Below are 27,635 nucleotides of genomic sequence, written 5' to 3' on the forward strand. Positions count from 1 at the left end.
CCCAGTATGACACATTTAGGGTGTATGTGATCCAAGATCTCTTCTAGGCATAAAACAGGCCCATTGAAGGACCCCGAAGCGGGCCATATGGCTGGTACACCTACAACAATGACCTTTCTTCAGAACGAAGTCTAGTGTGCCATTCCACTCGGGAAAGCTTTGATCCTCCTGTCTCAAACACATATTCCTACGATAGCGATCACCCATTTTCTTGTTCCTTAGAGTAGGGTTTCTCAACCTCAGCACCATTGATGTTTGGAGTGGACAGTACTTTGCTGTGAGTGTCCACCCTGGGCACTGTGGGATGTTTCATAGCATCCCTGGCGTCTAGCCAACAGATCAGTACCGCCATCTTCCCTCTGGTTGTGACAACCGAGAATGTTTCCAGACATCACCTTCTGGGAACTGGAGTGGCCCTTGTTGAGAACCCCTGATCTCATGGAATATGAAGTCAAGTAAAGGGGGGTGGTGGTGTGGAGAGGTAGAGCCGTGGAAAGTGGAACCGAACACATAAAGTCATGCCAATTCTGTCATATACTTTTATTGAAATTGGTTTGGTTGTTGGTGTTGTTCCAACTTCTCATTATTTTCTTTAGTGAACCTTAATGTTTTCAAGTAGAGTTGGAGTCAGTCCACTGCAAAGATTCAAGCACTATAATTCAGTGAAATTCCTGGGTGGGTTGCTAGTATGTTGCATATGTGTGTTTGTGTATTGGTGTCTAGTTTACTCATTTTTACTTATTACACAACTAATTCGTGATAACTGAAGGTCATATGAAAACAGAGATAATATAAGTAAAAAGTAAAGAAAAAAGTCTACGTTATCTCCTTGCATAGAGATAAGGATTCTTAAATTTGTACAAATACTATTTTGGACATATTTCTATTTCTCTCTTATATATGATATACATGTGTACTTAATGTATCAATGCAAAAGAATATATGCTCTTCCAAAAATGTGTTCAGACTGTTTTGTAAATGACTTTTTTCACCTATCAGTATATAATGACCATCTTTCCGTGTCAGTCAATACAGATCTGCATATGACTTTTAGTGGCTATATGTTATTCCACTGTTTGGATATACCTTACTTCACTTTCCCAGTCTCCTTTTTCTGGATATTTAGGTTCTTTCCAGTTTTCATAATAATAAACATCACTGTAATGAACATCCTGGTGCCTAAATTGTAAAACAATTTTAATATGCTGAAGACTGTGATTATTTTGCATGTGATCACAGTATCGATCAGCATGTGCTAGTACTTCTTTTCTTTATTGTTTTCTTAATCTGACTCATCTCAGGTATTTCCCCAAAATGTGAGTTGATACACCTATATGCAGATATATTTTTATAACTAAAAGAGTAACGTTGAAATTAGGTCCATCTGCTTTTTCTTCTTTCTACACCTCTTCCTTCCGGGATCAAATAGATCCCTATAATTGTTCATCCGTTTTCATTACTTTTTTTTAAATCAACAGAAATGGAGTTGGGCCCTTTGCACAGTAGTCACAAATAAGAGTAACACAATGAAATACACAGCAGCCTCAGTGCACCATCCCATCATAGCTGGTGTGGTCATCACCTTCTGGCATTGGGGAACTGAGTATTTGGAATATCTCTAACTGAAACATGCTATGGTACATATATACCCCTCTCTCCTGATGCCCCCCCATCTCTAATGAACAAACACATGCAGTAGTAGACACCTTGCTGGATAAGTCAGCATTAAATAAACTTCTTACCACAGTCAAGCCACCTAACACTATCTTATACCTAATTTACTATGGCACTTTACTCAGCGAATTCTCTCATAGTTCATTTGTTTATTAAGTATATGATCTCAGTGATGACCCTCCACCCCAAGTACCTGCTCTGAACTTTTTCAAAGGCTTTCCTTTCTCATCTTTCCAAGTTGTTTATGTTTGGGACACAGCATGTATGCACCTGCACACACACACACACACACACACACACACACACATTCATACAACTGTAAAACACAAATAAAGAAACCAACCCACATAATCTAATAAAGATTCTGATCGAGGTAAAAGAAGAAGAAAAGCACATGATTTGGGAAGGATTTTGAGGGTCCTGAAGTTTTTACTTAGCGTAAAATCTTGGTGACCATCTTCATTCAAGTACAAAATCCTCTTGGCCATCTTCCTTTATTATTGCCAAGGAGACCCAGGCCTGAAGTGAGAGCCACTGTTGACTTTCAAAAGTGTCATCATTCTAGACAATCAAGTACAATCAAGTACAACCCACATTGTCACTAGCTTTCTAAAGAGTGCCTTCAACATCCCAGTCATTGTTCTAAGCACTTGACTTGACTCATTCATTTCCAGCATCACCCTCTTTCATGGGTATTATTAATATCTCCACTTTATGGGACAGGAATCTAGGGCACAGAGGGCTCAATTCTCTTAGTGGAGGTGCCACAGCTAGCAAGTGCCCGTATGAATGCAGAACCTTTGCTCTTAACCACAGCTTACATGTTCTAGAAGAGATCACTCTTATTAACTTCTTCCTTTAACAGGGTGACCAGGGAATTCCAGGAGACAGAGGCCCACAGGGTGAACAGGGGAAACCAGGCCTTCCAGGCATGAAGGGAGCCATAGGTCCTGTGGGGCCACCCGGAAACAAGGGCTCCACGGGATCCCCCGGACACCAAGGCCCTCCAGGCAATCCAGGCATCCCAGGCACTCCAGTGAGTAGTGCCGAGAGCTCCAGCAGCTCCTGGCTAGCATGGACCTCGTATCCCTTTGAAAGAAATCAGAATTCATCCCCGTGAAAGCAATCATAATCCTTTTAAAAGAAATAAAATGAACCTAAACGGATCTCCACTTAGGAGATCAATACCTGCCACTTATTTCGAGTTATGTACCACACCCTGCCACTTATTTCGAGTTATGTACCACACCCTCCGCTAAGTACTTCCTCTACATCACCTCTGCAGAGCCTCACAACTCAGAGGAGGGTGTCCTATCCGCCTCACTTTGACGAATGCAAAAACTCAGAGTTGACTTGTTCAGGGTCACACTTATTGAGTGGGTTAGACCCAGGTCTGACTGACTCCAAAACCGTGCTCTTAAATACCATTTATAATGTCTCCTACACTACACAGATGACATATGTCTGTTTTATGTGAAAACTCTATTTGTTGAATATGAGAACCACAGACCTGCCCTGAGTGGTATTTTGACGTGGAAAACGGGCCAAGAAGGAGTGTTTGGTTAAGGAAGCTCATATTACTATTAATACCCTCTGGAGGTGTGGTGGATGGTCATTCACAGAGGAACTTAATTAGAAAACATCCTTGTCAGGGAGAAAGGTGGGTCCTGGAGTGGGGAGGGTGGGGGAGCAGGGCAGGGCTCTAAGGACACACTATCCTCAGATAATCAGCCAACACCAGATGGAGGGCCAACTGGGGCATTCCCACAATATTGAGATTCTTTATTTTTATCCATTTTCCCTAAGCTCTACTTGAATAAAGCCTGTATAATGAGTTCTCAGTGCTGTGTCAGTAATTGGTATTAGATGCATTAACTCAAGTTCATATATCCCATATACCATGAAAATAAAATATTGAAAGAGAGCATTTTTGGAACTATACTGCCCTATAGAAATCATCATTTTATGAGCCCATCATATTGTCTTTAATGCCACACATATACACTTGAATAATAACGACTAAAAAGAGAGGAGCAATAAAATACTTACAAATCCTAATGATCATGGAAAATAATAGCCCTCTCTTAAAAATATCAAGGTACTACAGTAAAATGTTACTATTATAAATGTTAGGTTCTCTCCCAAATTCATGTAGCTTCATTTGTTAAGGGGTTAAAAATTCAACTGACATCCTTTATCTACTTCCCTTTCTCATGTCCCATAGCGTTTTCCATTAAAAAAAGGAAAATTACTTAGTACAAATATGCTCACAAAGTGTAAATTACAGAATAAACTATACCATAAAAATGACCAAAACTTAGTAAGTAATAACCCAGCACACTTGGAGTTCTCTTCCTTTAAAGATGCGTAGTATCCTAGATACTGACTTCACCAGTGCCCAGGGATTGGTTAGAAGTTAAACTGTGCCTGGGATATTAATGTCCTGATAACACTGTTCAAGTTCTGTAACTTCAGAAAATGAAGTAATAGGAAATGTCTCTCCTAATCATATGAAGCCATGTCTCTCCATTTAATAAGAAATATGTTCGAGTCACTGGTTATGATTCCAGCCCACGGCTTTTAAAGCAATTATGCACTTCAAGTTCTTCTCAGCATTTGATCAAAACAAAGATACTTATTGCCTAATAGAGCCAACTGCCAAAAGCATTTTGTTTGATAAATGTGTCTCCACGGAAGTTTCAAGTATGCACACCAACCCAGGATTCCTAGTCTTTACTCATTTGTGCTATGCTCAATTTTAAGACCTTTTTCCCCCTTTTTTAGGCTGATGCGGTTTCATTGGAAGAAATAAAGAAGTATATTAATCAAGAGGTTCTCAGGATTTTTGAAGGTTAGATCTACTTAATAAACATTTCTGACTTTTTTCCAGTGACCACCTCCCATCCACTGAAGGGGATCCCTTCAGCACTCTCTCAAAAGATGGCCATACAACAGTGATGTTAAGAGGCAACCTACTTTATGGGGTGGGGGGGCGATGGGGCATCTCGGTTGGATAGAAAATTCTTCCTTACACTGAGTTAAACTTGCCTCTCTCTAACTTTCTCTCCTCATGGCTGGTCTGTTAAATAGCACAGGTGAAGTATCTTCCTCTAGTCCCACGACAGCCCTTACAATATTTTTCCATACCCATGGTACTTCTTACTTTTCTCTTCTGTGTGCAACTGTGTCTCGCCCATCCTGTCACCACTCTTTTTAAATGACCCTTGTTCACCCAGGAGTATTTTGACGAAGGCAGAGCACAGTGTGTTTTGATCTAGACCCGGGTCAACAAACTGTGGCCCACCAGCTAATTTCACTTGCGCCCAGTTTTTGTATGGCCCATAAGCTGACCATGGTTTTGCTTTTTTGGGGGAGGTGGAGGTTAGGGAGAAGGAGCACGTAGGAAGTACATTTTTAAATGTTTTTTTTTTTAACTCGAAAGAATATTTCATGACGTGTGACAATGATCTGAAATTCAAATTTATTTCCATAAAGTTTTATTGGAGCATAGTCAGACTCATTCTTTTATGAATTTTCTCTGTCTGTTTTCATGCCAGGGTAGCAGAATTGACTAGTTGTCATGGGGATTGTATAGCCTGAAAAGACTTAAATATTTACTATCTGACGCTTTGCAGAGAAAGTTTTCTAACCCTTGATATAGACACTTCAATAATGCTGCCTAAGATAGGATCCCTTAAAAAAAAAAAAAAAGAAAGAAAAGCCTTCCTTGATTTTGATTTTCCAATTAACTAACAACCCTGGATCTTATTTACACAAACTTTTACAAATTAGGGGTTTCTCATTGAGCACTGTGTCCATTTTTAAACTCTGAGTGTGTGATTTAATGTTTCTTTATATTACATTTCAAAAGGTTTATGTTCACGCATTGTCCCAAACTGAAGTTATCTTGTGGAATGTTGTATTACTGTAGGGCAGGTGGACTGACCCTCAGAACTTGGTGCCATTTCTGAATTTTATAATCATGTCATCATTCCATTGTGTTTAGAAATGTTGAAGGAAAGAGTCAAGAGTCAAGGGTTAGGCCTTTCTTACTGCCATTTCGTTCCTGCTCTTCATTTGTAAATTCTATTAATCTTATTGTTTCAGTGACCTCTGAATCCATATATACAGTTTTTGAAAATCCACTCTATATTTTTTTTATCTGTTCCCAAGATATCATATGATTTTGTCAAATGACTTGCTAAAATCAAGATCACTCCCCTCAACTGTGAGCTTAATAAACTGGGGAATTTTTGTCTTTAAAAAATGAATCCACATTGGCTCTCCTGGTTCCTGCTGCTTTAGCACAGCCTCCTCTCTTTGCTAAATTAAATATATATTATTGAATTTTACAAAGAATAAGATTACAAAATGCCCCAACTTCACTGGAACTTGTCCTACTGCAAACATGGAATTAGCTACTCTCCAAGAAGCTCTGGTTATTTTAAGCAGTAATTAGTATTAGAGACCAAAATCTCAATGCTTGCGTGGACGTTATCTTATTTCTCGTGAGCACTAGAGATGGAGCAGAGTTAACCCAGGAACTTTGGCTGCTTTGATGACAAAATAGAGAAAAAAAATGATTATTTGTTTTTTAAAGGTAATGAATTCATGCTGTTGATTTCAGTTTACATCGATCTCTACTAAGTATCTTTACCATGCTCTGGCATGATAAGTCATTAATACAATTGTCCACTGTGTTTTTCTTTCAAGCTACCAGGTTTCTCTTTATTATTTTAATGTTGCCCTTCAATCTAGAAATCCTTTTTTACTATCTTTTTGTTTTGTTTTGTTTTGTTTTTGAATCTTCAAATCAAGCATCATGAAAAAGCCTCCAAACTTTGCAATCCAAACGTTCCCTCTCCACAAACATTCCTCAAGCATCAGCTGCCTGAAAAAGAAAAAGGCCTCTCAAGTGCTCCAGAAAAGCACTGAAAAAAATACAGATGCATAGGCAGGTCCAGCTAATTTGCAGGAGTCGATGCAGAATAAAAATGTAGGTGCCCTGATTCAAAAATGTTGTGGAATTGTAAGACAGCCACAGTTAAACACTATACCAAGCATAAGGCCCTTTTGAGCAAGGGATTCCCTGTGACTCACAGGTGGCTTGTTCTTGAAGCCAGCCCTGGGCACAGGACCTCCAGGACCTCAACATCCACACACTTAGTAGACACCGTCATGGAAGGGAAAATACCTGCAAATATGTTTTTGAATTGTGATCTAAAATTCTCCTTTAACTCTTAATATCCATGGGCTCTAGTGTCCACCATTGTTTATCTCAAGCAGCTTTAATGTGGAACTTCAATGCCTTAAACAACCTTAGATTTAGTCTGAGATGTGGGAGGTGTTCATTTTGCCCAGTGGACACTGGATGAAGGCATGGCCCCTGGTGACCTGACCCTGCATTCAGCAGAGGAGACGTACCACTTCCACCCATAGAAAGCTTCTAGCTGGGGTGCCTGGTTGGCTCAGTGGGTTAAAGCCTCTGCCTTCGGCTCAGGTCATGATCCCTGGGTCCTGGGATCAAGCCCCACATCAGGCTCTCTGCTCAGCGGGGAGCCTGTTTCCCCCTCTCTCTCTACCTGCCTCTCTGCCTACTTGTGATCTCTGTCTGTCAAATAAATAAATAAAATCTTAAAAAGAAAGAAAGCAAGCTTCTAGCTGCCCACTCACAGGCCATAGTGAGATTATTCCTGCGAAGGACTCTCCTGAGGAGAGAGATCAGGAGAATTGGACCCCTCTCCATCCGTCTTGGGGCAGGCTTTGCAGCTTGCACTTTCTCTAAGTCTGTGGGCTCCCCCTCTGCGGTCCTGTCCCAGCTTCCCCTCCTAGTCACTCCTTGCCCACCAGGAAGCAAAGGGTGCAGAGGCTGCTCCAGGCCTCCTCTGGCTTCCCTCCGTCCACCACCCAACTGTCCCCAGTCTCTTCCAGCCTGGCGAGATCCTTCAGCAGCTACATGTCTTGTCTCAAAACCAGACTCGAAGGTGGAGTGCTCGAGGGATCCCGCTCTCCCACTTTACCATCCTTTCACTCGAGGTCCGCACTGGAGCCTATGGTGACACCTAGACCCAAGCCCCAAACCTGGGCTCTCCAGCTCCTTTTACGGATGCTCAGGCGGTCCCTTCCCACAGATCTAACACTTCGGGCTCTGCCTCAGGCCACCAAGCCCTCCTTCAGCAGCCCGATGCCCCCATCTCAAACCCACCCTTGGTGGAAGAAGGTGCTTTCCTACCAACCCCAAGTCTGGGTTTCTGCTAGATCACAATGGACAAATATACACCTAATCCAAAGTTAAATTAAATTCCCTATTTGATTAGCCAACAGGGCAAATCATTGTGCAAATAAGGTGACCGCAGGGTGGTGCAAGATGCCGTGCGTCTCAGCTTAGGCTCTTTTGGCTTTATGAGGGCTTTTCAGCTACCCCCACAAATTAACTAACTTTATCTGAGAAGCTTAATTCTTGCTATGATACCACCCTATTATACTTGGAGATTTCCATCAACACACAAGAATTTGCCAACCTGTGCAGGAATGTGGACATGTATCCTGCTCTCTTGGTTCTGGAGACAAACTTGGAACCAACTGCGACTGTGGGAAGACAGGAAGTTTAGGGCTCCATGTCCCTGAGCAGTATTTCTGCCTCCAGAACCAATGTCCAGGAATGCCCCTTTATCTATGTTTTCTCCATTTTCCATACATATATTTCATATGTATATGACTATGCATGAATACATATTATCAGGCTCTCTTGTTTCAAGTGTAACACCTCTCTTGCATATCAACAACTAAGAAGTGCATTTACATGTGTGTATGTATATGCATCATATATATACACTGCATCTCATAGATACACATCTGGAAGATATACATATACCTTTTAAATATTTTGCACAGCATAGCCTCTCTTTCTTTCAATTTGCCCCTTTCTGTTTCTTTGTTTGGGTCTATTGTTCAGCTTATAGGATTTCCTTAGTGCCAGTAATCCTTGGATGTTTGTTCATACAATAGAGTAAGTTCTAAAAACCCACTTGAAAGTTATGAGTGAATGGTGGGACTCACCAACCATGAGCTTCACTGTAGGGTAGTCCTACTGCTCTTTTTAACTGAGAAGAATTCAATTTCAGTGCCTTTAAGTCTTTCCTCTGGCCAGATTCCCCAAAGGAAGCGCTTCCATATCCTGCATGGCTACCAGCATTTGGAGAGCAAAGTAGGAGAATACAACTGAAAATGAGAGCTCATTTATTCTTCTTGTTTTCAGTTAGGGAAGCCCAAGATGCAGTGGGATCTGGAGGCCCCCCAGGGTACACATGATCTATTTAACTTTTTCAGATAATAAACCTTCAGGGTTTTTTCTGCTAGGTTTCTCTATACAGCTACCTAGCTGTATAGAGAAAGAAATTTCTCAGACTACTACTTCTTTTTTTTTTTTTTAATGTTATGTTAGTCACCCTACAGTACATCATTAGTTTTTGCTGTATGTAGTGTTCCATGATTCAGTGTTTGAATATAAGACCCAGCGCTCCATGCAATATGTGCCCTCCTTAATACCCATCACCAGGCTCACCTGGCCCCCCACCGCCTTCCCCCCTAAAACCCTCAGTTTGCTTCTCATGGTCCAGAGTCTCTCATGGCTCATCTCCCCCTCCAGTTTCCAACCCCCCTTCATTTTTCCCTTCCTTCTCCTAATGTCCTTCATGCTATTCTGCAAATAAGTGAAACCATATGATAGTTGACTCTCTCTGCTTAACCTATTTCACTCAGTATAATCTCTCCACTCCCATCCATGTTGATGCAAAAGTTGGGTATTCATCCTTTCTGATGGCTGAGTAATATTCCTTTGTGTATATGAACCACATCTTCTGCATCCATTATCAGCTGAAGGGCATCTCAGCTCTTTCCACAGTTTGGCCATTGTGGCCATTGCTGCTATGAACATTGGGGTACATATGGCCCTTCTTTTCACTACATCTGTATTTTGGGGATAAATACCCAGTAATGCAATTGCTGGGTCATAGGGTAGCTCTATTTTTTTTTTTTTAAGATTTATTTATTTGACACACAGAGAGAGAGAGAGAGATCACAAGTAGGCAGAGAGGCAGGCAGAGACAGAGGGGGAAGCACGCTCCCCATTGAGCAGAAATCTGGATGCAGGCCTCAATCCCAGGGCCCTGAGTTCATGACCTGAACTGAAGGTGGAGGCTTAACCCACTGAGCCACCAAGGCACCCTGGGTGGCTCTACTTTTAATTTTTGGAGGAACCTCCACACAGTTTTCCAAAGTAACTCTACCAATTTGCATTCCCACCAACAGTTTCTTCGGTTTTTCTTTCTCTAAGCCTCTCCAACATTTATTGTTTCTTGCGTTGTCAATTTTTGCCATTCTAAGACTACTTCTTAAACAGGTTTTCAACTAATTCTTTTGATTTTAGTTCCCCTCCTCTACCACTCTTCCTTAAGTAATGTGCATTGCCAATCCCTGAGCCTTTTAAGGATTTGGGGGTTTAGAACAGGTTGGTTGTCAGTTTCTAGAATAAAGATTTGGTTTTCCTGAGTCTGCTAAGTCATCTGTCACTCAGCCATCTGGTTCTCAGCTTCCAAAATTTTGACGTGTTATCTTCTTTCATATTCTCCCCATTCTTATGCTTTTATGCCTTGAAGACAAATCTTACTATTGCTTTACAGGGAGTCAGATGCATGTGTTTCATCCACTATCTTCACCCACAGTAACATTTCAAAGCAGTATGCTTACAAATGTGGCAGAGGATTAGATCAGAAATAAAATAACAGCAGTAACAACCTTTGGGTTATGATGAACCACAAAATGAATATGAATCCACCAAATGATACTGTGCAACTCACAGTTAAAAATGAAACTAGAGAGTAATTATTTAAATATATGAAAGGAAATTGCCCTCCTGATATTTCCTGCCCCTTAGGAGACAATCGTATCTAATTTTGATTTCCACGTTTAAGAGATGTATGGAAAAGCCCTTGAATAGTGAAGCCAAAAAGTGATTTGCAAAACAGATTACCAAACCTATGAGCAAAAGTTATTTAACCTGAAGGCTAAGAGGTAACAGTAGTATCAAGTAGATGACTGATTTCCCAAGGGAAATGCTCATTGACTGCTTTCTGTTTCCATCATAGAGTAACAAAAGAAAAGTTGAAGCTGTACCAAGAAAATGGGCAATTAAACATTTGAATGGACGTTAGGAGAAAATAATGAATTCCTTTGTTTGAAAACATTTATAAGTTCTTTCTGTGAAATAGAAGATAGACATGGGCTCAATGAGGTCCAAATGCCCCTTCATTCTCCACATAATATAGTTTATCAACACATTAATATTAATGTCTGCATTAAATTGATGAGCCCATTCTCTCAAGAAGGCAAGTTATTGGTCTTATTTGTCGAAATGGCTGCTCTGGGTTTACATTGGCAGATGTAATATGTGTATATGGTTTATGTAAGCTCCTATCTGAACTCTTCAATTTTCTGCCTCATTAGAAAGCATAGCCAAAAATGGTTTAATTAACCAAAGTTCCCTGAAAACAGAGGAAAAGTAATAAAGAATACAGGTCTTTATAATTTATTTAGAGTCTCAAAAACATATTATTTTAAATTATAGAACATTAGAGTAAGGTTCAGAAGAAGTAATTATCCTTTTGCTAAATGATTATTTCTGAGTATATCTTAAACCCAGATAATTTATAGCTAGAAGTAATTATCTAAAAGAATTCTGTTTTACTAAAAATATTAAAACCACCTAAAGCAAATTACTTATAAATTCAATTCATACCTTAAAGAGGAAAAAATCTGTACTGTGAATATTTGTGTTTAGACACTGAAGGTAATCAAAGAGATATATCTCAAATTAATAAAAATTATACTGGGGCCCCTGGCTGCCTTAGTCAGTTGAGCATCTGACTCTTGATTTCAGCTCGGGCTCTGATCTCATGGGTGGTGAGATCAAGCCCTTCCTTGGCTCTGTGCTCAGTGGGAAGTCTGCTTCGAGATTCTCTCTCCTACCTTTTGCCCCTCCCCCACTTGCACAGCTGCTCTCGTGGGTTCTCTTTCTCTCAAATAAATTTTAAAAAAAGGAAAGTTGTACTGAAATATATATCTCTTTTAAGTGCAAAACAACAAATAATAGAGTTTTGAATTGAATTTCCTATTAGTTTGTAAAACACCAGTTAACAATTTCATATAATAAAGAGATATCTACATTCAATATAATGATTTGCAAAACTTTAACCATATACTGATTACAAACTTGTCTTATGTATTTAGTTATTGGAAACAAATGTATGAACATCAACCAAACATATCCCAGGTGGATAAGAAGTTTTGCATGAAGGCCTGTAATTTAATATCACCCTGGGGATGAGTCATCAAATCCTCCTTGGTCTTCTCCAATCCCTGTCAATCAGTCTGCATCCAGAGACTCACATCTTGTGGATGTGATGCTTCCATTCTATTTGCTTTATTATTTGAGAAAAGGAGTATAGACTGATTGCTCCTTGGATAATTATACCTAATAGCCCATGTTTGTTAGTGTTTTTCCCTTAATAATTCTATTTGAAAATAAGTTTGTTTTACTTTCTCAAACAGCATAAGGGCCTACATTTTTTAAACAAATTTTTTATCAAAAGCCTATTGAAAAATGGGTTTTACTAGGGGATAATTTGCTCTTTACAGAAGGCTGTAAAACACACATATCTGCTTAAGTGAAATGTGCCTTGACAGTTCAACCGAATGAGCCCAAGTGAGTAAAGAGGCTGGAGAAAATTGGAGTGACTTTTCACAGGGTCTTTACAATTTGGCCTTTGATTTTTCTAATTGACAGCTATAGTTTCCAGAATGTTGCTGTCATTTGGTCTTACCTACAAAGTACACACTAATTTAATTCAGTAAGAACATTTTCTGGAAGATTTGTCTGCGCAAAACCCATGCTCAATTCTTTAAAGAATTATTTTTTTCTTACACACTGTATGTATCCTTGAAAAATTGGGTGTAAATTAGTTTTAAAAATGAAATCATTTGAATTTGTTTTTTGAAGAAAATATATGAAAAGAAAAGAAAGGGATGCCTGGGTGGCTCTGTTGGTTAACCGGCTGCCTTTGGCTCAGGTCATGATCTCAGTCCCACATCAGGCTCCCTGCTCAGTGGGGAGCCTGCTTCTCTCTCTGCCTGCTGTTCCCCTTGCTTGTGCTCTCCTGCCCCCCCCCAATCTCTCTGACAAATAAATAAATAAAATCTTAAAAAAAGAAAAAAAAAGAAAGAAACACCGCAGTGAATATCCTTGGTCATGCTAAGGATTTGCCCTGCTCTAGTTTCTGTTTTAAATCCAATTATGCCTATTCTATTTGTTAAATGTGAGATATATAAAATATAAACAAACCAATCAAGTTTAAATAAAGAATCCTATGATAGATTGCATTTATAATGGGCTTTGGATTAATTTGCATTAGTGATTTCACTAAAATTAATTACTAGGGTAGTAAAGAATTGAATATGGTTTTCAGGAAAAATTGAACTGGACGATGACCAATGTAGAATTTATAACTGAGAAGTCAATAGTAATAAGTACAATCTTGGAATGATTACTCAAAAGAGCAATTCCAAGAAGGATGTCTTATATTATGGAACAAGTTTTTAGTCATAAGATAAAATTTATCAGCAGATAATCTTTACAACATATGGGACTTATAAAGCATGGAGAATAGCACAGGATGATAATCTCTTTCAGGCTTTCTCTGGGATTCCTGCACAAGAACACTTCATTTATTTTAGAGTGAAAATTCTCATTTATATTTTCATATTTCCGTTTTCTTTGAACTTCCTCAGTTTCCAGATCCTTTCAATTTCATGAGTTACTGATGCACTGATGTTCTGTAATATACTCACTTTCATCCAAAAGCATTATTGATTTATTAATAAGTCTCTAAATAAAGTATTAATAGTTGCATGACACCAAGACCACCTATAATGATACTTTCATGGCCAAATGACTGAGCTCACCTTATAGAAGCCCCTTTAATCAGTCCTTGCTTCCCTTCCTAAGTTCTTTCTTTAGGACCCAGATAATAGTGTTAGGCTCCAGGCAGTTTGGTGAATGAACTAAAGGACAAATGTCAATGATATGTTCTTTAGGAAGGCAACATTGCTTTGGGGGGAAGTATTCAATTCATAAAGGTCACATCACTCAACACCTGCAAAAGATTTTGCTATTTTTATTGACATTTCTAAATGTTCTCAGTAATTTGTCAACTTCTCTTAACTTGTGTGTTCTTTGTTTCAGTGTTTTCTTCAGGTTCACGGAAATGTGTAGATACTTTATTGTTTTCACTGTGTCTACAATTAGAATTCAGTGAGAGCATGCTCTTTGGCACCAATGCTGAATTTTTTTCTTTGACCAAATTAGACATACTCCCTACTAAAACCATGACTGAATAATGGAACTAACTGGGATTCAAACCAGAAAAAAAGAATAATATTGAGGGTGTATAATAAGACTCTTTTTAAAAAGCAAAATTTGGGGCACCTGGGTGGCTCAGTCAGTTAAGTGGTTGCCTTTGGCTCAGGTCCTGTTCCCAGGGTCCTGAGATTGAATCCCACATTGGGCTCCCAGCTTCTTCCTTGAAGGAGAGGCTAAATCTCCCTCTCCTTCTGCTGCCCTCCCCTGCTTGTGCTCTCTCTCTCTCCTCTCTCTCTGTAAAATAAGTAAAGAAAATCTTAAATAGTAATAATAATAAATAAATAAAAGCAAAATTTAGTTGTTGACAAAGTACAGTATTTTCCCAGTATAGAAATTAAACAGTGAAATTAATGAATATGGAATCAATGATCATTTTTTTAAATAAAAATAATCTATTAGTAATGCAGTTTTATTCAAGGATATAAAGTGTCACATACTATATGAGTTACATATTGTTATGTAAGAAAACATATGTTATATTACATAAGAAAACATGTAACTTATGTTACATATTGTTACATAAGAAAACACCTCAAAACTTCTTAAAACAACAAACATTTATTAACTCACATTTCCTGTGGGTCAGGGACTTGAAGTCTTGCTTAATTTTGTGTTTCTGGTTCAAAGTGTACAACAAAGTTCCAGTTAGGACGTCATCTGAAGGGGCTGCAGTCATCTGAAGGCTCGACTGGGGCCAGAAGATCCTCTTCAAGCTCACACACGTGAATCAAGTTGACAGTGGCCTCAGTTCATCCCCATGCGGGCCTCTCTATGGGACTTTTTAAATGTCCTCACTGTACAGCAGCTGGCTTTCTCCAAAATGAGCATCTGAGAGAGAGCAGCCAGGATGGCACAGAACTTTTTATGACTTAGCTTCCTTATTTGCACACTGTCAATTCTGCTTTTTTTCGATTCATTTGAAATGAAAAGTAACTCCAGCCCACACTCAAGAATAGAACTAGGCATCACCCAATTCCATTTGGAAGAGAATGTCAAAGACTTGGTAAACATATTTTTCTTTTACTTCCTTTATTTCATTTTTTCTTTTTTTAGTCTTCCAAGAATCATTGAAACATATTTTAAATGACCACACACATTTACAACATTGCTGGAAAGTGGCTTAAATTTATTATTAAAACCGTCTTTTTTTTTTAAGATATTTTTTATTTATTTGACAGAGAGAGAGAGAGAGGTCACAAGTAGGCAGAGAGGCAGGCAGAGAGAGAGAGGGGGAAGCAGGCTCTCTGCTGAGCAGAGAGCCCGATGCGGGGCTCCATCCCAGGACCCTGGGATCATGACCTGAGCTGAAGGCAGAGGCTTTAACCCACTGAGCCACCCAGGCTCCCCTATTAAAACCATCTTTTAGTAGAAACCTAAAATCCTCTCCATAAATCATTAGATTCCAGGCTAGTGTTCTGTCCAGTAGACTTGCTATATCTCTGAAGCACTGAAAATACTCAGACCCTCTGATAAGCACAGGTGGTTGGCATTTATATTCAGACAACTTTATACACTGCATTTTGTTTAACCAATCAGTAAGAAAACTCTCTTGGGAGAGAGGCCAGTTAGTAAATTAAATATGCTTCAACTGAAAACCAAGTAGTGTTTTCTTGTTGAATTTCATGTAAAAATTTTTGAAAAATGTTGAAGTAAAAATAATTCTATTACATGATGTATTATTTTTTCTTTCATAAATAAAGAGAGGATGGCTGTGTTCCTATCGCAGCTCAAGCTGCCAGCGGCAATGCTGGCTGCTCAGGCTCATGGAAGGCCTGGTCCACCAGGAAAGGATGGATTACCTGGGCCGCCAGGAGACCCTGGGCCCCAAGGTAAGTCTTCAGGGATAATACCTGTTTAGAACATGCTAATCACAGTTAAAGCAAATATATAGGCATATACATATGTATTTGTATATATATATACACACACATATATATGACTTAATATAGAATATCTTGTCCATATTTGAAACATTCTGGAAGTTTATTTTTAGCTATGACATCTGCAAGCTTAAAACTAGCTAACAATTACATGGCAGTCTAAATGTATTTTAATAATACTTGTTTTAAAAATAATTGCAACAATAATGGCTTATATGTCATCATTTTGTGGGAATCAGAGTTGTGTATGCCTCTCTGTTGATGTAAGTTCGACAAAAAAAGAATCATTTTAGTATCCATCTTACTATCCTGAAAAAGCCGAGGAAAGAATTTTAAGAGATGCCACTATAGTCGTGATTTATGTCCGAGTAAAATTTTGAGAAATTTTAGAATTCTTCCCCATATGGTTTCTAAAAGTTTTAAAGCAAAACCTTACTTAAATTGGCAAAAAATTATTGTTCCACTGATGACAGCTTGACAGAAGACATGAATTTGAGCATAGCCTGACAAAATTAAGCCAGCAAAGCCATTTTCTAGAAATCTGGTTCGCAATCAGCAGAGAAACCAATTAGACCCTGGTTTAGAGGATTCACGACTCTGACAAAGAAATACTAAATCCAGTAAGTACGTGGCATGAAAAATAAAACCAGGAAAATTCCTTTTCATGTATTACCACTGAGGAGTTCAAGGGTCTTCCTTGAAATAATCAAAAGGTTGTATAAAGGAGAAAACAGAGAGTGAACATCAAAATTGCATGAGAATACAATCAAAAATACCATCTATGCAGAGGATTCTTTTTCTTTCACTAGTTCCCTGTCTTCCTACTGCTTCTCTGTAACATGAGCCTGATTTTCCATAGGAAGTACCCAAGTGACTAACTGGCCCTTCCTCATCTGAAAGAACAACCATCTCCAGTCACAGGGTCTGTTAGAGTCTTACCCTTCAGTCACAGCTGACAAGGCTATCGGTTTGGTTAGTACGATGTAGAACAACAGAAACATCATTCTAGTTCATCTAAACTAAACAGTATATTCTTCCCTTCCCTAAGATCATAGAGGTGTTTGGCTGATAGCTGGAGGAAAATGTGTAGAAACAGATATAACCTCTGTGTGTACACTGTTGTGTAGAAGGTAGTTAATTATTACCTTTCGAGAGTTGGGTCTGTTCTGAAGTTGGGAATCTATGAATCTAGAACAAAGAGCTTGAAGGCTCATCTAAAGAGGGATGATGCCTCAAACCACATGAAGGTTAAGAACTGTTAACACCCATAGCAGAAAACATATGGACTGATGCTTCAAATAGCTGTTTGAAGAAGACAAGAACAGTGGGAAAATCAGGATTATCAAGGAAAATATTTCTGGAACTGGAGTCGCCTATCCACATAGACTCCAGTCTCCAATCTCCCTCCCATGTAGGGAAGGCCCATCTGGAAGGCTCTCAGTCAGAGGCAATGCCAAGACAGCCATGTTAGTGAATCTTCTGGAAAAAGCCTATTCACCACTCAATTTATCTTCCGTTTTGTGGAAGATTTCTGTGGGTTTTATCCATTTGCTTAAGAAACCTTCCAGACTACTTCTACTCCCTGACGAGACTTTTTGACTCAATTCTTGAACTAGAAAGACTTCCCTATGTGATTTTTTTAAAAACCGATGTTTGGTAAAATTGACAAAGCTTGTGCTCACTCCAGCAGCACATATGCTAAAATTGACAAAATTTTGTCCCACTGTGGAGTTTCTAACAAACATATCTTTGACTCTAACTCAGCTGTCTCTTCAACTTTCATATGATAGCTCCTTTCTAGTATTTGTTAAATTTGCCAGAAAGGCTATGGAAACATAAACACCTACATAAAATGGAGTCTATTTTTAAGGAATATTTGCCTGTAGTCACGCTATCCTGATAAAACCACCAAGAAATCTTGCTGGACAAAAGAAGACAAGAGGCTGCTATTTGATTTTTGGTGCCTCTCCAAGAGTTCACAAATCATTGAAGGGGTTGTCTGTGGTATAGAAACAGATAGGAAGTGTTCAGAAGATGAAGTTACGCATATAGGCTCCACGTTTTGCTCCGCCTGCCTTAAAAGTTTTCTCCAAAAGAAAGAAACAAAACGCATATAAAAACTGTTACCCTAGTGTCCATAGCAGACGTCAGACGCTGTTGGCTGAATTAGTCCTCTTCGTGACACAACATGATTGAATTTGAGAAGAGATTGAAGTGAGAAAAGCAGTACAGAAAGGGAAAGAAAGTGTGGGCACCGAGCCTGGCACAGCACATCCTGCCCACTCTCAGGTTCTGTTGGATGGTGGCTCTTCTGAAATTCCCAAGAGACTTTTTTCCCCAGTTTATTAGGAAAGAAATCCACTTTCATTTAAAAAGTGGTTTATATTGAAATGTGTATTATAGAAGGAGTCCTTTATTATCTTATGAGGAGCAGGACAGAAATTTAAAGGGGCTTTATAAGTTTTCTGTGCGATCCTGAGAAGCAGGAGCCGTGCAGAGAGTGATGAGAACGTTGATGTGAGACTAGTATCAGCACTCAATCCTAGTTGAGAAAGGGAGGTCCGGCTCCTTCCAAGATTCTGACAATCTGAAAACTTGGATCCTCTTTCAGTGGCCTGGTCTTCTGGCCGTGAAAAGAGAAACCCCTGTGATTCAGAGTTGAGACACTTCATTTGCATTTTCCCTGAAGTCCCAAAGGGGGTGATTGTTGATGTCTTTTTCAAATTCCAAAGCATTTCCAGACAACTTTATATTTTAGCCATCCCGTGGGTTTCTTATTATTGCCTTCCCTCGGTGCAGTGAGAGAACTTTCTTCAGTGTTCTTTCCCACCCTGGATCTGCAGCGTAGGTTCCGATGGCTTGTGCAGCGGGGGTGAGCAGGAAGGTGCCACACTAGGATCAAAGAAGCCCAGTGTCATAATGCAGCTGGTTTCCATATATACATGAGCGAGGCGGATCTTCCCAACAGACCTGATTCTCTTGGGCGAGTTTTATGAGAAAGAACTTTATTTAAACTTTTTCCAAACACAACTGATTCTCCACCTCTGAAACTTCTGAAGAGCAGAGGCTACCCTTGAAAGCCCTGTTTCAGAAAGAACCCACCCACAGAGTAGATGTAGAGTTAGTTGCGTAAAACAGACCCAGTCATTCCACGAGTCCTACATCCATTTTGAAAGGACATTATTGGGAATGGTGGTTCTTACTTTTGAACTTCTAAAGTTTTGCTGTTATTGGTTTATAACAAAGAAAGCCTTCTGTTCTCTGTAAGCCAGTGCCCCATAGGGTCATTCATGTGACCGATAGGGATCTGACCTGTCACGCTGTCTCACAGTACGAGCCTTAGGAAAGGGAGGCACTTGTGTCCCCGTGACTGAGGCATGCCGCAGCCCGTCAGTGAGCTGTGACAGAGGAGGCTGAACGACTTGTCAGGTGTGTCGCAGGCTCCCACAGGAAGCACTGTCCCTCCCCAAATGCTAGGAACACTCCTTTCGTGGCCATTTTGTCCAGTATACAGATAGATGCACCGATTTGCGGTTTAAAAATAAATCCCTGTGGTCAAAACAGAAATCTGTCTACAGAAAGTACATCAAGTCTGCCATCTAAAACACTCCAACAAGCACCAAGCTTCTTTAATGACAAGGACATAACTAGTCACATGCTGTAGATTAGGACATCGCTGTGGTTTTCTTTCCCCACCTAAGCTATGGTCGTATCAGACTGTCACTGTGCGTACTTACAGGCCAGGGAGACAGGTGTCCATTGATGTGAGACCTGCCTTTTATTTTTTTCCAAATTTCAAGAGAGGCCTCCCCTAAAGGGGTGAAAAACTTAATTCTGGTAAATGGGAAAGCTCTTATTGACTTTATTAGCATTCATATCTGAAGTTTTGTTGTGAAGCAATTATAAAATAAGACCCTATGGCTCTATGGCAGCCTTCATAAGGAATTAGCTTGAGACTTATTAAGAAAATTGAGAGTAAAGGCTCTCATGTGCTTGTACAATTCAACAGCAATAGTGGGTATTTATTAACCTAATGAACTGAGAAATTTGTACAAATAAGTCATTACATTTGACAGGAGAATTGTAAATGTTATCCTATTCTACAAATACGAGAATTATTGTTTCTTGTTTTGTGATACTGTGTGCACTGAAATCCATGTGGAATAATAAATTTTTGCATTATATTAAAATCTGAGAACTCAGTGTGAGTTTGTTAGTTTTAGCAGATACTGCCTTCATTTGGAGTTGTGTTACGGTCTTATTAATCCACTTGATAATCGAAAGTTCATACACCTTTTGCTTTTTTCCTTTGTCCCTCATTTTTTAGCCTATGATCTCAAGCACTTAACTGAGATAGCTTGAGGGTCAATTTTATAATTTTTCATAATTGTTGGACCTACGCTGAACTATCAAATAGATCTTATGTAACAAATGTTATTTTACTGCAGAAATGTTTAAATAATGGAATTGGAAGGGTGCTTTCAAATGACCCTAAATATAAACATTTTTCCTTGTTGTTCACACAAGTTAAATGAAAGTCACTCATATAAAAGAAATTCCAGTAACATTTTGAATTGAATATGTATCAACTTCTGATTATCATACCAATGTTCAAACCACTATTGTCTCTAAAATCTAGGACTATATTGGATATCTGTTAACAGTTTTATAAATGTGTGAAAATTTCTCCCTGGACATACTTCCAATATGCACCTCAAAATATTTCTTGAATGTGTATGCTTTTTTCCCCACTGTTTTCACATTTATGATCAGGTCACACCTCCAAAGTAAAAAAAGTGATCTCATTGCTGATATTATTTCCATTATATATACTGTATGGTCAAGTAAAAATGAAGATGGCAACCCCAAAACTGATGTCTAATTCTCAACAATGGGAAAATATTCATCTTACATTCTGCTCATAGAAAACATTAAAATTTCTCCTCTTAATTACGTTCTGCTATAATAACACACCTTTACAGAAAGGCACAGCTAAGTTAGGACCTACTTCTCCTACTGAGATACTCTCCTAATTATCTCTGTTGTGTATTTGCATGTTTCTGCATGACTTTGTTCATTTCGGATGAGGTATAGTCTTTAAGCTGCTGTTTAAGTATGAAAAGTTGGAAATTAAATTCTATTTGACATCATCATGAAACTCTTAGAGCCACAAAACCTTTTTATCAAACATAGTCTTAGGTGGATACCAGTATATAAAACACAGATAAAAAGTGTTTTGTACTTTGTACTTTGTTATTTGCAATTTTATCTCTTTTTTAGAAGTATCATTGACACACAATGTTACATTAGTTTCAGATGTACAACATAGTGATTAACAAGTCTATGCATTATTCTGTGCTCACCACAAGTGCAGCTACCATCTGTCACCGTACAACACTATTATAATATCACTGACTATATTCACTATGCTGCATCTCTTATTCCCTTATAAGGATGAACGAATGACTTACTCATTCCATAGGGGAAGCCTGTATCTTCCACTCCCCTTCACCCTTTTTCCCCATTCCACACCCCCCTCCTCTCTAGGAACCATCAGTTGGTTCTCTGAATTTATAGGCCTGATTCTGTTTTTGTTTGTTTATTTATTCACTTGTTTTGTTTTTTAGATTCTACATGTAAGTGAAATCATACAGTATTTGTCTTTTTGCTTTTTAAAAGCAGAGATAAGGGCTCCCAGAAGCAGAAATTACTCTGCCCTAGTCTAACTGAGGTGACAACAAACATATTCAAGGATAAGAATGATTTTTTCTTAAAATGTATACAGATCTTGGACCTAATTCATTTTGGCTAGAGGATCTTAAATTGATGAAGTGAGCTTAAACGAATCCCTCAGCCTCCTTGCTTTCTACCATTATTGAAGCACCTAGTCCTTCGGAGTTACAAACTGCCTTCTTAAAACATGGGGTTGTTGGTTTAACTTTCCTCGGAAGGGATGTTATGTTCTTACAGTCAGTAATTTAAACAAAGACCTGATTTGTCCTCTCCTGACTTCTGAGATGGATGGCTTTCCATATACTCACACACTTGTTGTCATTTATTAAAATCATGAATTTTTGTTCCTTTCATTCCCTTTAATTCTTGCACTAAGGTCCAGATCCTTGTTGTCATATCATCTTATCCTCATACTAAGAAGAACTCTTGTCAGTATGCTTCTTATATTTACCCTGTATCTAGCCTCCAGTCAGAATTCCAATTGAAGAGCATTCGCATACTCTGTCATAGCTATTGACAGAGGACATGAATGATCAATTTGAGTTATTCAGGGTCAAAAAAATCTCACTATCAGTAGTTTGGCCAGTTGGAACTTTTATGGTAGCTGCGTATTTCTAGGATCCTCATTGTGTATCGCACCTAATCTGTTTGATATGTAAGCCTAATGTGATTATAATGCAAAACAGATAGCCAATATACTGTTTAGGTTAAGTGAAGGCATAACATAAATCATACGGATTAAGAACATGATTCTTGCACGTGCTCTGCTGCCACAGAACTCTCTTATGTCTTGTGTCTCTCTTTTTATGTATCCCTCAGGCTACCGAGGACAGAAGGGAGAAAGAGGGGAGCCTGGCATTGGGCTCCCAGGGAGTCCAGGTCTTCCTGGGACTTCAGGTAATAGTGATATTATCTTCACAACACAAGCAAGCCTCTAAAAACAGGAACCTCACCTTCTCGCCTGTGGCCCTTATGTGTTGCTACAGGTGAAGTTGAATGACCCATGTTGGTTGGAGTGAGGGAGGACGAGCCATATGTGATCTGCATTCTGATGGGGGTCTTTTATTTCATTAGCTCCGGGTTTGCCAGGCTCACCAGGTGCCCCAGGTCCCCAGGGCCCCCCAGGACCTAGTGGAAGATGTAATCCAGAAGATTGCCTCTATCCTGTGTCTCATGCCCGTCAGCGGACAGGTGGGAAATAAACACACCTGAGGAAGACTTGACATTGAGCTATCTTAATACTCTCAACCCCTCATGATATGTGGGTGGCTTTTTTTTGTTGTTGTTCATTTGTTTGGTTTTTGTTTTTGGTAGGCCAGACATTAAAAGCAACAATTGGAATCCTATTTTCTATAGGAATTGGGATATTAGCATTTTCAGCTTTTCCCAAATTCATTCCATTTGTTTTTCTTCACCATTACTATGATTTTTGTTCAGGATCTTCTATGAACTAAGCAAGCAAATCTTGTCACTAGTTCTTCTTCAAGATGAAATGACATCTTGTGATTGAGTAGGCTGATGGTGATGTATTTTCGGGACTTATCAACTTGTATTTGGCCTTTGATTTCTGAATTTTAGAGTTTCAAACTTAAAGTTTTCTTGGAGTTTAAATTTACCATCATTGCTAAAACTTTCAACTTTTTTTGACATAGTGCATTGCTCTTGCTCAATGTTTTTTGACTACTTTTATAGCTGAAGAATTCTTACACCATCCTATGTCAATCCTGCTTATGCAGAGAGATAGATAGGCAATAAGAGCTTCACTTCATAACTCATTTTGGAAAAAAACAAAACAAAACAAAAACAAAAACCCAGGAGGCTATTTTATCAGGGAGCCCAAAACCCACCATAGCCAACGACTGAAATGATTTTGTTTATGAGCTCAGTTCAAAGCAATCACCACTGGCATGAATATGTGCTGCATGAAAAGAGGGGAACAAAGTCCAGTTGTACAAGAGTTCCACAAGAAAAGCCCAACGCTGCAGCCTCTTCATTGAATTTCTCATTTGGGAAAAAGAAGGCAGTTTTCCCTCAGAGGTGTTTGATGGTGGAGGCATGAAGCTCTCTTTGGTACCTTTGAAGCTTAAATGGCCTAGCAAGGTCTTGGGGTCCTGGTATCCATTTTCCTTCCAGCTGGATCACTCTCCGATTGTAAGACAAGAACTGGCCATCAGAACAAAGGATGGGATTTGTAGCAACTGGGAAAGAAACCCCTTGATCTAGAAGATGAATGGGTGGTGTCTGCAGATGCATATTGAGGAGGTGAAGCCCAAAAGCTCTTTCGGAGAAACAGTTATTCTGGAGAACCAGGGCAGCCAAGGATATGCAAGTAGCGCTCAGACGGAAGAGTTAGCACTAACTTCAGCACCGTGAAGACCATGTCCTCTGGCAGGAAACAAAAGTATAGTGATCACCAGGCCAATTGCTTTCTAAAGTATTTTTATTGCCTAGCTCTACATTATTTTGAGAGGTTAAAAACAACTGATTTCCTAGAACATTGGGCACGAGGGTGTTGCTGAAATCTAAGCAGTGGGTCCCACAGATGCAGTGAGCATGCCACCCAGAGCCCTTCCTGCCGCAGAAATGGGGAGACCCTGACTCTTCAAAGAGCAGCACAGATTCCAGTTTGGCTGAACAGGCTAGAAGGGTTGCTTTTATTTGTTAATTGGAAAATGAATTTAGAAAAACAAGCGCACTGAGATTGGAACAAGCTGTGAACAGAGTTGTATAGGGAGGCTTTTGTTCAAATGCACCCGTGAGCTGAACTGGTTTTCTTTATAGATGAATGAACTGCTGGTCAGGTACTGTCTACATGGCTGTGCACACACACAACCATTTAGTTATTTCGTATTGAATTATGATGTATATTTTAATTCCAAGTTTGTTTCTTTTATCCTCTAAGGTTATTTTATTTATTTCTAATGTTTTTAACTTTTAATTGATTTTCTTCAATTTTCTTTCCTGTGCAATACCTACAATGGTGCTGTGTTTTTGATTAATGATTGGAATATACATATGCATTTTCTTAGTAAAATGAAAAATTATCCCTTCCAAAAATGTACAGAAATCCAAAATCTGGTGCTATGTGTATATCTTGAGGTTTTAATTTGTTGAACTTTAATTTTCTTGAATTTTCTGAAAGCTTACAATTCATCTGCCACTCCTTAATTTACTTGAACTTTTCATGAAGCTAGACATTTTGTATGTTTTCAAAGATTATTTTTTAATATTAGTTACTAGGTTGTTTATCCTTTTGCCTTTTTGCTAGTCCAGAAGTACTTATTTTAGCATGTTCATGTTTTCATGAACTTCTTTGCTGCTGGTGATCAGTGCATTTTTTCCTTGTTTTCTTTGAGTCTTATATATCCATGAAAGGACTCAGTTCATTTTCTTGTTTTATAACTTCTGTTCATTTTAATTCCACAGAATAGGTCATGCATCCTTTCTTATCAATTGTATATTTAGGAACCTTTCTTTGTCTGACTTCCATTAATTGCTGGGCTGGTTTATTCCTGTTCTGAGAATTTGAATTTATTCAGGGGATGAAAGCAGAATGGGGAACGTCACGTTCTATGATGCAAATGACAAAATAGAGTACATTAATTCAAGCTCACTTGTTACAACTGACGTGTATGGCTTAATCGGCCTTGGGCATAAGAAGAAAAATGGGACTTTGTCCACCTGGAGTGAGGTCCTCTCAGCCTGCTTAACATTGACCTTCCAACATCTGTTCATGTCTCACACGATCTGCAACCAAGAGCCAAGAGAAAGCCTGGGCCCGGCTAACACAACACCAAATATAGTGGACATTTGGCAGTTGTCTAATTCCCTTACTGTTGAAAAAGTGGATAATTAAGGCCCCAAAGTAGGGTGGGAAATTTTCCCCTCCATCATTTGGTGGTTGCAAACTCTGTTGTAGCATTTTATTCCATTCCAAAGCATTTGTTTACTTTCAGGTAGATGTTAGTAGCATCCACAGCAGGGAAGAAGAATTATCAAATTTCTTGAATTATCTCTTATTTGGACTTTAGAATAATTATAGGCCATGATGACAATTAGTAATTAAAATTGGCTTTGCCCTATATAAGTATGTTTGGATTCCGGTCTAACATTTTATACCAAAATCAGTTAACACTTTTCACATAGAAATCTTTCTATGCCAAGAACAAGATATGACTTCAATCAATATTCCTAGCCTTTGGAATCTAAAGAAGGAAGAATAATTCAAGAGTTTGTTCATTGTTCTTTCCTGTTGAAGATATTAACCACTTCTTCCTAACCATAAGAGAAACACAACCAGTCTTAACCTTTGGAATTTTTCACTCTGTGATTGTAGTAATTTAATTAATGACTTTAAAGTAATCCCATATGCTATTTCTATATTTCATGGCATTGTTGAAACTTAAAGTTTTGTCACTTACAGAGCTTAAGTAATTATCTTAAGATATGTTGTGAAAATGTCATTTGATGTTTGGATGATAAAATATTTTTTTATGACTATGTTTTAGGAGTTAAATAAGACTTAGCTTTTCTGCAGTCTTTCTCCTCTGTTGAGAACCTGTGATATACCTCCTTTTGTCCACAAGATGGTGTTTAAAGCGACTTGAAACTGAAGAACTGAACAGACTTGCAGAAATACAAGGCTAGAAACAGTTTAGTGGACAACTAAATCAGACCCTTGCCTTTGCACTTATTTTTTTTTTACTTTTATAAATAATTTCTTATTAATTTGTTTTTTGTTAATTTATGTTCTTCCTCATTTTAAGTATCTTTACAAATAAGGCACAATAATCTGTGATTCCTTAGCTGTTTCCATTTTATTTCTTAAGTGGATTTATATACCTGCTTAACTTGTACCTTTACTATTGGTAACTTTAGTTTGTATGCTACCCTCATATTTTGGTGATTGACGTGAAAACACCTAAGTATTCATCCTACCTTTCAGACAGGATATTCTTTTTTTTTTTTTTTAATCAGACAGGATATTCTCTTTTGATGGACAAGTAAAAAGCATTAACCTTATCTCAAGAAGTAGACCATTTATAAAATTACATAATGTCTAAATCTCCATAATATTCAAGGTACTTAAAATTTTTAAATTTAAAAATTAGATTTGTATAACATTTCTATTTTTCTAGAAATATATCACGATTTACAAAAACAGATAAGGAACACTATTTTTCAAATTGCCGTTTTAATTTTCCTAACAGAGGTAATAATACCCTGAGATTGATAATTTCTAGTTTAAATTATACTCTTCAGTCTTCTTGATGAATTCACAGAATTCTTTTGCACATTTTTTCATTGCTTTTGTTCATTTTTTTTTCCACATCTACCTGTGTTCACTTTCTTAACACACATAAGTGTTCATTGTTCTTTCTTCCCAGTGTTCTTTCTTAGAACTTTAGTGTTGAGGGACATATACCCTCTTCCCCGCTCTTCATACACTTTCCTCTCACAGAGACTACCTAGGCGTCTAGGAGGAGGAAATGAAGAAAAGAACTGAATTTCTATATTTTATGCCTTGATACTTCTAAGTGACTTAGCCCATTGAATTCATTTACTAGTTGGCTGGCAGTAGTAGTAGCATTATTTCTATTAATTTTTTTTAATTACTAGGAGACTCAGGAAACAAGACAAATGGATGTCTTCAGATTTACTATGTTGGGTAGCTAGAGCTATAATCCAAACATTTTCCTCAACAAAATCATGCCAGGCTAACTGGTGAGTTTAAACTGAATGAAGAACCAGTTGAGCACAGAAAAAAGCTCACTCAGACAAGCAGACCCAGGAGAGCAAGAACTTACCTCAGAGATAAGGCAGGTTTATAAAACCAAAGCTAAGTCTAAGAAAATCTAAATGGAAAACACATT

At 38.5% G+C, this 27,635-nt stretch overlaps 1 protein-coding gene across 7 annotated transcripts in view; it reads left to right on the plus strand.

Annotated features, from left to right (window-relative positions):
• The window catches only part of COL19A1 (collagen type XIX alpha 1 chain), a 330,919-nt gene extending 304,132 nt beyond the window's left edge, over window positions 1-26,787 (plus strand). For 6 of the 7 annotated variants that reach the window (XM_032340380.1, XM_032340381.1, XM_032340382.1 and 3 more), the window contains 5 exons: window positions 2,540-2,710; window positions 4,459-4,525; window positions 15,850-15,978; window positions 22,582-22,659; window positions 22,837-26,787. In XM_032340380.1, coding sequence (XP_032196271.1) covers window positions 2,540-2,710; window positions 4,459-4,525; window positions 15,850-15,978; window positions 22,582-22,659; window positions 22,837-22,964 — 573 coding nt within the window. In that variant the 3' untranslated portion in view covers window positions 22,965-26,787. Of the gene's footprint in view, window positions 1-47; window positions 948-2,539; window positions 2,711-4,458; window positions 4,526-15,849; window positions 15,979-22,581; window positions 22,660-22,836 lie in introns of those variants that run through there. The other variant, XM_032340386.1, reaches the window with a different exon arrangement.
• The last annotated feature ends 848 nt before the right edge of the window (window positions 26,788-27,635 follow it).

The sequence above is a fragment of the Mustela erminea genome, chromosome 4 (genome assembly GCF_009829155.1).
Source record: "Mustela erminea isolate mMusErm1 chromosome 4, mMusErm1.Pri, whole genome shotgun sequence".
Classification (NCBI taxonomy): Eukaryota; Metazoa; Chordata; class Mammalia; order Carnivora; family Mustelidae; genus Mustela; species Mustela erminea.